Source organism: Felis catus, chromosome D3, assembly GCF_018350175.1.
Source record: "Felis catus isolate Fca126 chromosome D3, F.catus_Fca126_mat1.0, whole genome shotgun sequence".
NCBI classification, from domain to species: Eukaryota; Metazoa; Chordata; class Mammalia; order Carnivora; family Felidae; genus Felis; species Felis catus.
In genome coordinates, this window is record NC_058379.1 from 26,290,226 (window position 1) to 26,305,025 (window position 14,800).

Here is a 14,800-nt window from a genome sequence, read left to right on the forward strand (position 1 = left end):
ACCATTCAAGACCTGGAGTTTTAGATAGAAAATAGCCGCCCCCCCCCCCACCCCCCTTCTCATGGAAACCTGTCCAAGAATCCTGTTGGCTCCAAGGATGAATCCTGGGCAGAGCCGGACTTCCGGTTCTGCTTGCTCAGACCTTGGGTCCGTGGTAAATGTGGTAAAATGTTTCAGTTTCCACTAAACTTCCTAATAGTGGTAAAATGGAATAGAACCCGTTTGTCCCAGGAAGACATAAAACCGTATTCATGGGAGGCCTCTTCATGAAGTATATTCAGGATGGATTAAAATGATTCTGAGCTCCGGTTCTGAGAATGCAGAGACCAGTAAATAAATGTACTATTGAAATAAGATTAGCGGTGGATGCTTAACCTACTTTGGGAACAAGCTGTTTTCAATGCTAAGTACCATCCATTCACATTTACATAATTAATGAACTAATTACAAACGAATCTTATCTAATCATTTAAGCAGGCCTCGTGTGACCCATCCTTGCCTTCCTTTCTGTAGTAGAGTAATTGCACTTCCCTGAAAGGCATGCGACTTTATTTTAAAAACAATACCCTGTAATTTAGACCTTTTTACTAATTCAAGCCAGCCTCATCCCACGTAAAAATCAACGGGGCGAAAGGAAGTTGGTGTCTCAATCTTGTTCTTTTTTAAACCGAGAGCTGCAAGCCGCGAGTATAGGGCTGCAAATGTTTACAGAAAGCAAATTTTCCCCAGAAAAAGGAAAAGTTGTCATGCCATCGTTTAGCCAAACGAACAGCGGTTGTGTTAAATCGGCACCAAAGCAAATGATACATACAACAGTAATTAGCGAAGATTACACAGTAATTAAAATCACGATGATTATGTGAGTGAGAATAATTTATACAATAATCTCCATGCTCACATTGCAATATGGTACAAGTCCAATAGCAACAGTGGAGAGCCATGTTTGGTAATAAATTCCAAGCACGGCGTCACTAATTATGTGGTGATAGATGGGTCACTGAAATTTAGGGATAAAGAAAGTCTCTGACCAGGGTACACACAATTTTATGTGGACTTCCCAAGGCTACCAAATTGGACCTCAAACACTTGAATATGTCTTCTCTGTTCTCACTCTCCTCTCCTACCCCTTCTCGTCCCTTCTCCAACCCCCGTCCCCCGGCTCTGTCTGCATAATTTTGTCCACTCACATAATGCAACCTTCCCCTTGGTGGAGAACATTTTCTTTGCTTATTTTAAAGTTTTTTTAATGTTTTTATTTATTTTTGAGACAGAGAGAGACAGAGCATGAGCAGGGGAGGGGCAGAGAGAGAGGGAGACACAGAATCCAAAGCAGGCTCCAGGCTCTGAGCTGTCAGCACAGAGCCCAACGCGGGACTCGAACCCACGAACTGTGAGATCATGACCTGAGCTGAAGTCGGACGCTCAACCGACTGAGCCACCCAGGTGCCCCTGCTTTGTTTATTTTTTTAAAAAAATTTATCCACCCCCTATTAGTTTTCTGCTCCAGGTAAGGCATTCTGTTGTCCTTTGGGGAAACCCTTCCTCCCCCAGTGTTTCTATGGTTTGAGTGGGAATAAAACCCATATTCCAGAACCAGGTGAGAACACCAACTTGAGCCTAAGTTAAAAGGCTCCTTCATTCCCCTTATCTATCTGTCTGGTTTGGAACAGACATGTGATTCCCTTTGGGCCAATGAAAGCCAAGCTCAGGATTTTTGTGGAACTGTTTAGAAGAGAGGTTACTTCTCTTTACTTTTGGACTCTGAGTGGTACAGGCACGAGCTTGAAGATCTCGGCTGCCATCTTGGTACCTCAGAAAAAAGCCAATGCCGAGAGGAGTGGAGCAGAGAGGTTGCTGAAGGATCAAATCCCCATGATCACTTTTGAATCCCTGGATCCCCTAATGCCTGAAACTAGACCTACCTTTGGTTTCTAAGCTGCATGAGATAATAGTGTTTTTCATTTTGCATAAGCCAGTTTGAGTCGGGCTTTTTTCTGAGGTAGTGACTCAGACACTATAACAAGCTCATGGTCAAGTGGCTGATAAGTTTGGATTAGAAACCAGGTCTACCACACTGCAAAGCCTGTTATCGCCTCTTACCTCTTTTGAAGCGTGTCTTCAAGACCTCTGCCACATCTAGTTTAACCCAGTGCCGCCACTGACCTCTGCCCCCGGTCTGCATTCTGGGGTTGCTGAGGCCCAGACCTTGAGTATTCCCCTCTACATTCCATCAACACTGGAGACAGTCAACCAGCCTGGGAAGTCCACCCTTGGTATTGATTACCAGCATTAGCCATCAAATCACTCTTATGTGGGGCCAGCCTACTTCTTTATCCACTGTCATTCATTTGTTCCATGCATATTTATTGAGTGTCTACTATGTGTCAGCCACTGTGCTAGGTGTTGAGGTACAAGAGGAAAAAGGTGAAGTTTGTTTCCTTAAAAGGCTCACTGCCCCATGAGGGAGAAAGACACCCAAACAGATAAGCTCAACATAATATGGTAAGTGCTATGGGAGAGGGCTGTGTGGGGTCTGTAGGACTGTGGTGGTCATGCACCTGACCCAGCCGGGGCATCAGGAAGCCTCCAAAGGCAGGTAACCCACGAGCTGAGTCTTGGAGAATGAGTAAGAGTCTGCTAAACACAGAAACAAGAGAAGGGTGTCTAGTCAGAGAGAATATCATGGACAAAAGATCAAAGAGGGGGGCCAAGAACATAATGTATGGGGGAGAGCTCTAGTCCATATGGGGCACAAAATATGAAGAAGACAGAGAGGGTAATGAGACCAGAAAGGTAGGCAAAAGCCAGATCATGAAGGGCGCCGTAAGCCTGCTAAGGCATTGAATTCCATCCTGTTCTACCGGGGGGGCAGAGATCACCAAAGTTTTCTGGCAAGGGCAGATGGCAATTATTTTTAGCTTCAAAGCCATCTGATTTCCATTACAAGTACTCAATTCCGCCATCACGGTGCAAAGATAGTCATAAACAATATGTAAAATCAAAAACAAAAACGTGAACAAGGCTGTGTTCCAATAAAACTTTATAAAATCAGGTCAAGGGCCAAGTTTGGCCTGCAAGCAGGAGTTTGCTGACTCTTGCAGTAAGAGACGGGAAGCCACTGCAACTAGACTTTCATCTTAATTTGTTTTAATTTTTTTTTATTACATTTCTTTATTTTGGAGAGGCAGAGAGACAGAGCATGAGCAGGGAAGGGACAGAGAGAGAGAGGGAGACACAGAATCCGAAGCAGGCTCCTGGCTCCGAGCTATCAGCCCAGAGCCTGACATGGGGCTCGAACCCACGAACTGTGAGCATGACCTGAGCCGAAGTCGGACGCTCAACCGACTGAGCCACCCAGGCGCCCCAACTAGACTTTCATTTTAAAAGCATCACCCTGTCTGAAGTATAGAGAATGGACGAAGGAAGGACAATATTGGAAGTTCTTTGCCAGCACCTAGGGCAGAAATGACGGTAGCCTGACTTACAGGTGTTGGTGGTGAGGATGGAAAGAAGCAGAGAGAGCCAAGAACGTTGAGACGGGGCAGAACAAACAAGATTTGGGGATCCGATGAATATGAGGACGAAAGAGAAGACATGAGAGTCTGAGACGACCCAGCTTGGGAGGCTTTATGAATGAGAGAACCACCAAATTCGACACTGATAACACAGAGTAGGCGGGAAGGCAGGAGTTTCCTCCCAGATATGCTGAGTGAAGACATCTGGTTAGCGATGTGGTTGGCGATCTTCTCGGTACAGGCAGTGAGATATGATGTCTACATTTAAAACCCAGGAGAATGTAAGAGTTGGAGGTCTAGACTGGGGGTTTTCCCACTTACGATAAGGGTGTTAAAAATCACGAGACGATCGTCTGGGATCAGGTGGAAAGCAAAGCAGCCAGATGAGGGCGGCGCCCTGTGAAACCCCCCACCCACACACATTTGGGGACTGGGGATGGAAAGGAAAAGACCAGGGGTTTGAGGAGCTCCAAGGAGCAGAAATGTCTAAGAGGCCACGTAAACAGAGAAGTGTTCGGCAGTTGCTAAGGGCAGGGATACGTCTAGAAAAAAGATGAAGACTGAAGAACATCCCCCAATTTGTCCCTTGGGAATCTACTGGCGTGGTGAGGCAGGTTTCAGGGAGCGGTGGGGGCCGGGCTCCGAGTTGTAGGCAACGAACGAGGCACAAACGTGAGGCGTATGAGTGCAGATGGCACGTGCGCCCCCCCCCCCCCGAAGAAGCCTGGCTCCAAAGAGGAGAAAAAGGTGGACTTCGGTGGGACTCCGGGGTGATGGGGGGGAGCACACCATTAGGATGGGGAGGACCTCAAGGTGTTTCTCACTCATGAAGAAGGATGACCGGAATGGGCAGTTGAGCAGACAGGAGAGAGAGGGGACACTAAGTGGACCGGAGGGCTGCAGGGGAGGGGGGTGTGTGGGGTGCAAAATGGGTGCTGGCAGGGCCGGATCTCATCTTCTGAGACCAGAGGGAAGATGGGGAGAGGTCCCCTGCTTTAACACTCTTCCAGCAGGGCAGTGGCCGGAGAGGCCAGGCACACGGCAGGGGCCGAGCTGACCGTCCCTGGATGGCCCTGGCACCACCTGCAGCCAGGTGTTAAGAGAGATTCCTGAGCCAAGTGTTCCTGCCACCACCAAACCCATAAACTTCCTCTCTGGGGGCCACGAAGGTAATTTAGTGTCTCCATCTCCAGAAGCGCTTGCATTTATCAGCAGCAGCTGCACGGTTCCTGGTCTGTAAATCATAAGGCTCTAGGTGTATTTCTCTTGGGCTGACGTCCCTTATAAATAATGCAGTGAATGCTTTTATTTTTCTGGCAGAAGACTGCTTTCTCTCTCTCCTCTGTTTTTAAAGTGACCTTCTTTCTCAGTCAAATTCGAAACGTCCAAGAGTCTCCTCTATTGAGCCCTACGACGTGCCAGGTAACACGGGGCTGGGGACACGGGCGTCTCAGGCTCTACTACCTACCGTCTTCTGGCAGAAAGGACACTGGGACGATCTGGTACCCATATCTGGTAGTAGTATCTAATCAAGTTTAAAATGCAAGTGCCCGGGGCGCCTGGGTGGCTCAGTCAGTTAAGCGGCCGACTTCAGCTCAGGTCATGATCTCGCGGTCCGTGAGTTCGAGCCCCGCGTCGGGCTCTGTGCTGACAGCTCAGAGCCTGGAGCCTGTTTCAGATTCTGTGTTTCCCTCTCTCTGACCCTCCCCCGTTCATGCTCTGTCTCTGTCTCAAAAATAAATAAACGTTAAAAAAAATTAAAAAAAAATGCAAATGCCCTTGGACCCTGAGAGTAGTTTGCCCATGTGGATGAGAATGCGTGTGTTTTTATTTTTTTTTCAATTTAAAGTTTTATTTATTTATTTTGAGAGACATGGGGAGAGAGAGAGAGAGAGAGAGAGTGACAGAGTGCATGCATGAGCAGGGGAGGGGTAGAGAGAGAGAGTTCCAAGCAGCCTCCACACTCAGCACACGAGCCCGACGAGGGGCTCGATCTCACGACCGCGAGATCACCACCTGAGCCCATGTCGGACGCTTCACCGACTAAGCCACCCAGGCGCCCTGAATGTGTGTGTGTTTTAAAGGCTTACAAGCTCAGAGAAAATACCTTGAAAACAGCTAAAAGCGGAACAAGAAGACTTTAATTAAAGAATCCATGGCTTAGCTTGCACATCTTTTGCAGGAATTAAAAGAATGGTAACAGACTTAGGCATACTGATAAGGAATGATCGCCAAAATATATTGTTGAGGGATGTCGAAGGAGAGAAAGACATTGTAAGAATTTACGTACCCCATCATGTACATAACAAAGCATCCTATCATTGATGGTGGATACCTTTGGGAAGGGAGCTGAGATGGGGGTCACCGTGGTTAAGAGGGTTTTAGCTTCATCTGTTCTATTTTGAGTTCCTGAACAGGGCGGGGAGCGGGGGCAGGGAGTATTTGTAGATTACTTGTGCAATTAGGAAGAGCTGGAGGGCACTTGAGCTCTAAGCCAGGCCGTCACTATACGCTTGGGTAAGGTATTTCCCTCCCCAGACCTCCCTGTCCCCCGTCTGTGTAATGAACGGATCACATCGGATAATTCTAGGGCTTCTTTCCAACTCAGAAGTTCTTGCAGCTTTAAATTGGAAACGTATTCCAAGGACAGTGCTCAAAATGTTCAGGGCTTGATCTGGGGGATCTGGCACTCAGTAGGTATCTTTCGGATGGCTGCTGAATGTTGAGTAATAATCCTTATGCAGTTTTAATAGTAAGAACAGCTGTATGCCAGGAAATGCTGCAGGTGAGTAATCTGCATCCCCAACCTTGGATAAATGTCAGAGAGCCCATGGCAGGGAAGCAGATACAAATACAGGCTTTGGAGGGATTCAAACCTGGATTCCAATACCCGCCCTTCCACTTGGCTGCTATGGGATACTGATCAATTACCGACTCTCTGTGACTCGCAGTCAGGGCTGAGCTGTGACCAAGTATGGTTACTATTTCTGTTCCAGCCTGGATGTTACGGTCAGTTACTCACTCGACAAACATTCATTGAGCACCAACTGTGTGCCAGCCCCAGCGATACAGATATAAGGAAAACAGACAAGAAGTTTATGGTCCCTCCTTGCCTCCTGCCCTTTCACTGTCCCTGGAGCACCACTGCTCTGAGCTGTCCTGGGACAAGCCTGAGGACTCAGAAGGGGAGAGGGGAAGAAAAAGGGGGGTGAGGCCCTGGCAAGAGCTGCCTGAGCATGTGGAGGCAGGCTCTGCCTCAGGCAGAGCTCTAGAAGCCGGGTAAGACCATCTGTGCCTGAATCGGTTGTCTCCTCTCTGTCTCTGGGCCTCAGATTCCCCTGCTGCCACATGGGGGTAATGTCTGTCTCCTGGGCTTCCTCTGGGCATCCAGCAGATACTGACACGAATAAAGCTAATTTTCTTGAGCTCTCTCTAGGTGCCAGGCTCCGAATGAAGACAAATGTGTGCATCATCTCATTAACCTGACAACAACCCAGATTTATTCACAGAGAAACACGGACAGAGAAGTTGAAAGATCTTGCCCCAGATCTCGCTGCCGCAAAGGAGCAAATAGAGGGTTGGAATCCACATGCTGTGACTTCCGTCCGTGCACCCAAACCACGGCAGCCTCCCACCTCCCACTCACACGGGTGTTCGGCCACTTAGGATGTAACCGAAGGGCTAAGGATCCTTATCACGCACGTCACTACAGGCATGCCTCGGAGATATTGTGGGTCCCGTTCCAGACCACCGCAGTAAAGTGAGGATTTCAATAAAGTGAGTCAAGTAAATTTTTTAGTTTTCCAGTGAACATTAAAGTCATGTTTGCACTACACTATTACATCATAGTCCATTAGGTGTGCAACAGCATTATGTTTTTTAAAAGCATACTTAAGGGGCGCCTGGGCGGTTTAGTCTGTCAGGCTTCCAACTTCGGCTCAGGTCATGATCTCGTGGTCTATGAGTTCGAGCCCCACGTAGAGCTCTGTGCTGACCGCTCAGAGCCTGGAGCCTGCTTCCAATTCTGTGTCTCCCTCTCTCTCTGCCCCTCTCCTGCTCACACTCTGTCTCTCTCAAAAATAAACATTAAAAAAAAAGCCTAATCAAGTCCATACCTTAATTAAACCTTTATTGCTAAAAATGTGAACCATCATCTGAGTTTTTGGTGAGCCATCATCATTTTGCTGGTGGAGGGTCTGGCCTCGGTGGTGATGGCTGCTGACTGATCAGGGTGAAGGTTGCTGAAGGCTGGGGTGGTTGTGGCAGTTTCTTAAAATAAGCCCACATATTGTGCGCCCCATCAATTGACTCTCCCTTTCATGAATGATTCCTCTGCAGCAGGCGATGGTGTTTCATAGCATTTTAGCCACAGTGGAACCTCTTTCAGAATTGGAGACCGTCCTTGCAAACCCCACCGCTGCTTTCTCAGCTACGTGTGTAGAACCTTCTGAATGCCTTCTTGTCATGTCAACAGTCTTCGTGGCATCCTCACCAGGAGCACAGTTCATCTCCAGGAACCACTCTCTTTGCTCATCCGTGAGAAGCAACTCCTCCTCTGTTCACGCTTACCACGGGTTTCTAGCAATTCGGTTCCCCCTTCAGGCTCCACCTCCAGTCCCTGCTCTCCTGCTGTCTCCACCCCATCTGCAGCTACCTCCCCCACTCAAGTCTAGACTCCTCCACCCTTCCATGCGGGATGGAATCCACTTCGTCCGCACTCCTGTTAACATCTCTATCTTGACCTCTCCCGTGAGTCAAAAACGTTCTTAATGTTCTTCAGAATGGTGAATGCTTTCCAGAAGCTTCCCAATTTGCCCGGATCCATCAGAGGACTCCCTGTCTATGGCGGCTCTCTAGGCTTTCGGATGCATTTCTTCCATCATAAGACCTGAAAGTTGAAATTACTCCTTGGTCTGTGGGCTGCAGAATGGGTGTTGTGTTAGCAGGCCTGAAAACAGCATTAATCTCATCGTACATCCCCACGCCATCGGAGCTCTTGGGTGACCGGGTGTGCTACCGATGGACAGGAATATTTGGAAAGGAGTCTTTGCGTTCCGAGCAGCAGGTCTCAACAGCAGGCTTGAAGTCTTCAGGAAACCACGCTGTGAGCAGATGTGCTGCCCTCCAGGCTTTGTTGTTCACCTTACAGAGCACAGAGCAGATTTAGCACAATGCTTGAGCACCCCAGATTTTCAGACTGGTCAGTGGACCCTGGCTTCCACTCAAAGACATCAGCTGCACCAGCCCCTAACACGGGAGTCAGCCTGTCCTGGGAAGCTTTGAGATTGGGCCTTGGCTTCTCCTCTCTAGCTACGAAAGTCCTCCGACAGTGGGAGCTTCCGTCTGCACTGAGCCTCTGCTGTCTTCACGAATGACCTGAGCCGGATCTTCTGGATAACTTGCTGCAGCTTCTACACGAGTGCTTGCTGCTCCACACCCTGCACTCTTGGGTTCCGGGGGCGGCGTCTTTCCTTAAACCTCGTGACCCAATCTCTGCTAGCTTCGCACGTTTCTTCTGCGGCTTCCGCGCCTCTCTCAGCCCTCATGGAATGGAAGAGAGTTCGGGCCTTGCTCTGGATTGGGCTTTGGCTTAAGGGAGTGTGGTGCCGGGTTTGATCCTCATCCAGACCACTGAAACTCTCTCCAGATCAGCAGGAAGGCTGTTTCTTTCCTTATCATTCGTGAACTCACTGGAGTAGCACTTGTTTCCCTCCAGAACTTTTCCTTCGTGTCCACCGGTCGGCTAAGCGTTTGGCACAAGAGGCCCAGCTTTCGGCCTCTCTGAGCTTTCGAGGTGCCTTCCTCACTAAGCTGAATCGTGTCTAACTTTTGATCTAAAGGGAGAGATGTGCGACTTTTCCTTTCACATGCACACTTAGAGGCCACTGTAGGGTTATTCGTTGGCCTAATTTTAATATCGCTGTGTCGTAGGAAATAGGGAGGCCCAAGGAGAGGGAGAGGGGCTGGGACACGGCGGATCAGTAGGGTCGTCAGAACATACACACTTACTGCCTAAGTTCACCATCTTACATGGATGTGTTTTGTGGCGCTCCAGGATAATTACAATGGCAACATCAGAGATCACGGATCACAGATGGCCATGGCAAATAAAATAATGAGGGGAAAGTTGGAAATGTTGCAAGAATCACCAAAATGTGACACAGAGAGACAGATCAAATGCTGTTGGAAAAATGGCACCCGTAGGCTTGCTTGACAAACCTCCAGTTTGTAAGTAACACAATATCCGACAGTGCGACAGAGCGAACACGACAAAATCGTATGCCGGTGCGATTATAATTACAAAGCTCGGATATTATGTTAATGCGCATTCACATGCTGTTATGGCTGCCTCCAGTTCTGCTTCACCGCCTTATATACTGGCCAATGGGGAGAAACAGGGGCGTTTACTTATCAGGAGAGAATAAGTCCTCAACCTTTGGGGTTCACAGAGGAGGTGGCTTTTTCTCCATATAGACCTTTGTTTTTAATTAAGAGCAGTAATCAGATGATCTTGCTTTAATTAACTCCCCTGATGCATCCACACTCTAGGAGCCTCTCTCTGATATTTTCGATGTCAAGTTTTTCAGCCTAAGATTATCTGCAGGCATGCGTCAGACATTTGCCATTTGCTGAATATGCCTGAAAGGTTAGCGTGAACTTCCACCCCCTTCTTTTTGTAGAGACAGCCCCCTCCTTCAGAGCAAACACATTTCAAGTCAGGAAGGGATTGTCTGTATTTGCTCCTTGAGTCTCTGACTTTTCTTTCTGTCTTTTCACGTTGCGTCTTCTGTTACCACAAAAGGAGTATGCATTTCATCTTAATTACGCATCTGCTTAATCCATAATTTCTGATTTATGGCTGTTAGCTCCTAATTATAAGAGGGCCGCCCTTGAAAAGGAAAACCAAATGAGCTGAGAGAAACGAGGCTGAAAAACTAGGGTGATGATGGATTTAAGCCCTAAACTAAGGGTGCATCCTGAGGCCCGTTTATTGAAGGAACCTATTGTTGGCAATCCTACAGATTTGCGAGAGTTTCGTCTCAGGCTGTAACTGAATCCATCACCCTCTGTGGTGGGGAAAATATAAAACCTTGACATTCAGAACAAAGCTAAAATCTCTGAGGGAGAAATTATCCAGCCTAACTGTCAATGATACTGATTTGCCATTTTAAAAAAAAACACACACAAACTCAAATACAGAAACACTTAAGTGAATATGTTTACAAAAGAAAAATTTAAATCCAGAACCATCCATACATGGAAAACAAGGAGGGCTTGCTTTAGATAGAAGGAAACTATAATAAATCCACAGTTATTTAAAAAATGTTCACCACATGCTTTTTAAAAAATCATCATGAAAACCGTGCGTTAGTGAGGGCTGCATTAGATCTTCATCATTTTAACTGTTTGGAGCAGTAAACACAATTATATTTCCTGTTGCACAGATGAGGAAGTGAAGGCTCAGAGAAGATAATCGACCTGCCTAAAGTCCTTCAGGTAAGAAGTGGCAGGGTCATAGCTCAAACTGGTCATATGCTGGAGAAAGTGGAAGACATGAACAAAAGGCTTTGAAGGATGAGATTTTTCAAGCTATTGGCCATCCAGAGACAGCAGGGAGATACTCTTACCTGGGGCTGAGCATGTGGCTGCTGATGACTGACTGTTGAGAGGGGGTCCTCACGGTATCTGTGGCCAGGGACAGAGTACAACTCAGCCAGGACTGCAGACTGCCTTCTGGCTGGGAGCTGAGGATGGAGACATTATCTCTAGAACCAGAAGACAGGATGCTGTCAGCACAATGACAACCACGGTAACAGCAATAACTAGATATTAACCCCTAAGCATAAGCCAGGCATGTGCTACATGCTGTACTCCCATAACGTCAATCAGTGCTCACAACACCATCCCTGAGACGTGAGAGCCAGTGCTGTCCCCATTATATAGATGAGAGTAAACGGAATTTGAGGAGGCCAATTTGGGTCTTGCCAAGGTCATCCGTCTAGTTAGTGAAAAAGTTGAGATGCCAACCCTGGTTTCTCCGATTCTAATGCCCTTGCGACTAACTACTGCTCTTCCTTGGGGAGATAAGCACTCTAATATAGATATTGAGGCAATTCTGATTTTAAAGTAAAATTTGGCATTGAATTTTATACCAAGTGATAAGCCCATGGAATATGTCAAGTGTGAAGGTCTTAACTTCTTGCCTGCCTTAACCAGAATGTCTTTGTAGACAGAGCCTTTGCTTTTATGTCCCCTAATTCTGAAAGCAGCACAGGGTGAGGCTATGTGGGCCTGTCACTGATTTGGGTACTCAATGATTATTCTGTTTTCTAGTTGATATACTCACTCAACTATATCTGTCAATATTTATATCAATCTTTACATCTATAACTATATATCTATTTTGATATCTGTATCTGTATTTATATATGCCTATATTTGTATCTGTCTATAAATTCATTTGTTTGTTTATAGCATGCTCCATGCCAGGCACCATGGGAAGGACGTATAAACATGAACCCAACATTGAACTTGTCCTCAAGACTCCATCTTACAGAGTAGACATCTATAAAGATAACCACAAAATAAAAGAGAAAATTATTAAGGCCATAGAGAGGGATAGAAAGTAGGAGAATTAGGAGGGAGCCTTGATTTGCTTCTTGGAGGCATAAGGGAAGGCATCAAGTAGGGATAGCTGAGCCACAACTTGTTTGAAGGCTGGGGGTTGGCCACGCAGGGCCTGGGGAAAGGACTTTGAGCTGGAGGGAACAGCATACACATAGGTATGGACGTTGGAAAAGGGCAGGGCATGGGTGATATGCAAAATAGGAGTCCTAGGTAGAGAGGGAAGTAGGGTCAGGTATGTGTGTCATTCTGAGGTAATAGGGAGCCACTGAAAGTATTTGGTGGGGACAGTGGTATGGTAAGTCATGGGCTTCTCTGTCTAAAAGAAGTTGGGCCGTTCAATAATGTGTCCCCAGTGCTATATGTTGTGACCATGGAGTCAGAGCTATCGTGGCATTGCCAGTAATTCTCCAAGCGGGCATGCATGTTCCCTCTGCGGACTGGACCCGGAGAGCCAAGGGCTTGCCCTCGGCTTCAATGTCAACTGCTCAATTCCACTCAGGGGTTCACTTACGTCTCTTTTCCGCCACGGCTGGTGCAGTCCACTGCCGTCTGGACACTAGAAAGAGACACAAGAATGAGTCTGTCCCCCTTGTGCTTCCAGGGGAAGAACATGGTCTTTGATGTTAGACAAACTTCCAACCTTTGCCCCTGTGTGATCTCAGGCAAGTCACCCTCCTTCTCTGACCCTCCTGGGCTCCTTTGTAAAACGCGGTGACGAATGGGGTTTGGTTGTGAGGCAGACTAAGCGAGATAACCCTTGTAAACGTCGCGGCCTGGTTCCTGACAAATAAATAGTGTTGATTAAAAGGCAACAACCATTATCCCTGCTCTTGTTTTAGTACAACCAGTACTGCTGTTATTAACAGCGTCATTATTGTCAACAAGCAACGCGTTTGCTTTATGTTCTTTGTGAGTGCGAGTGAATCAGGCAAGAGGGCAGGTGGCCAGCTTTCCAGGGCGTTCTGGGAAACTCCGAGACTAATTACAGTGGTAGCTGTTCCTTAGGGAGCATCCCTTCATTCAACAAAGATGCTCTACCTGTGATCTCATCTAACCATCCCGCCTATCTCCATTTAGTGAATGAGGAAAGGGACACCCTTGTAAGGTCACATAGCTTTGAATCCATCCCAAGTCTGTAAGAGCTATTAACCTCATTCTCTTTACCAGTTGTCCCGCATGTGGGTGTGGACAACCAGACCACACCCTCGGACACCAGAGACCTCATCTGAATCCTGGCTTCACAAGCCAGGGCCTCCCGCTTTGTTCTTCGCATGGAATCTGGGGAATTCCTTCCTTAGAAAACCCGGTTGTTCTCCAAGGGATGTACCTGTGGTTCCTTGGTCCCTATCCTCGAGGATCCGTCAGTCTTGGGGCTCCTATTCATATCTATCTGTCCCCACCAGACTGCAAGAGCCCCTCATGATCCAAGAACGTGTTTTATTCATATCTTTAGCCCCAGGGCTCAGGCCAGACCAGAAGTTCTTTCAGACAATGTTTTGTGAATCCAATGAGCTCCAGCCATGGGCTAAGTCCAACCTACAAACGTTTTTTATAAATAAAGTTTTATTAAAACACAGCCACACTAACTCATTTCCATGTTGCACATCACTGCTTTTGCTCTACCGTAGCAGAGTAGTTGCAAGAAAGATCATGTGGCCCCCACAGCCTAACATATTTACTATCTAGCCTTTTATTTTTTATCGTTTTTTAAAAATGTTTATTTATTTTTGAAAGAGAAAGACAGAGCATGAGCAGGGGAGGGGTAGAGAGAGAGGGAGACACAGAATCCAAAGCAGGCTCCAGGCTCTGAGCTGTCAGCACAGAGCCCGACGTGGGGCTCGAACTCATGGACCCCGAGGTCATGACCCGAGCCGAAGTCAGACGCTTAACCGACTGAGCCACCCAGGAGCCCCACTGTCAAGCCTTTTAAAGAAAGGTTTGCTGTGACCTCTCCACCATAACAAAAGCAACCTTTGTGAATGACCCTGGGAGAAGCAGAAGAACAACCCCCAGAGATGCCCATGTCCTAATCCTTAATCCCAAGAATCTGGAGCTACATTTCCTGACACAGTAGAAGGGACTCTGCAGATGTGGTTAAGGTTAAGCATCCTGAGATGGGGAGGTTATCCTGGATTATCTGGGTGGGCCCAACCTAGGCCCTCACATCCTTCAAAGCAGGGAACTTTCCCCAGATATGGTCAGAGGGAGATGTGGCTATGGAAGACTGGCTGAGAGGCAATATTGCTGGCTCTAGAGATATGTGTCACAAGGTGTTTTGGTATCTTCTACAACCTGGAAAAGGTAAGGAAATGCATTCTCCCCTAGAGTCTCCAGAAGGAACACAGCCCCTTTGATACCTTTATTAGGCCAGGGAGATCCTTGCTGGGCTTTTTAAAAAAATGTTTATTTATTTTTGAGAGAGAGTGAGAGCGAGCATGAGGAGGGCAGGGGCAGACAGAGGGTAGCAGAGGATCTGAGGGGGGCTCTGTGCTGACAGCAGGGAGCCCGATGAGGGGCTCAAGCTCATGAACCCTGAGATCATGACCCGAGCTGAAGCTGGATGCTCAACTGACTGGGCCACCCACATGCCCCAGTCCTCGTTCGGCTTCTAAACAACAGAACTGTAAGATAATAAATCTCGTGTTGGTTTAAGCCAC

The 14,800-nt window shown here is 47.4% G+C and overlaps 1 protein-coding gene across 3 annotated transcripts in view; it reads right to left on the reverse strand.

The window, feature by feature from the left end:
* Positions 1-14,800, reverse strand: part of MYO18B (myosin XVIIIB) — a 258,450-nt gene that overhangs the window by 15,942 nt on the left and 227,708 nt on the right. For all 3 annotated transcript variants that reach the window (XM_006938537.5, XM_045041734.1, XM_045041736.1), the window contains 2 exons: positions 12,655-12,699; positions 11,144-11,281 (listed from right to left, as the gene is read on the reverse strand). In XM_006938537.5, coding sequence (XP_006938599.3) covers positions 11,144-11,281; positions 12,655-12,699 — 183 coding nt within the window. The remainder of the gene's footprint in view (positions 1-11,143; positions 11,282-12,654; positions 12,700-14,800) is intronic.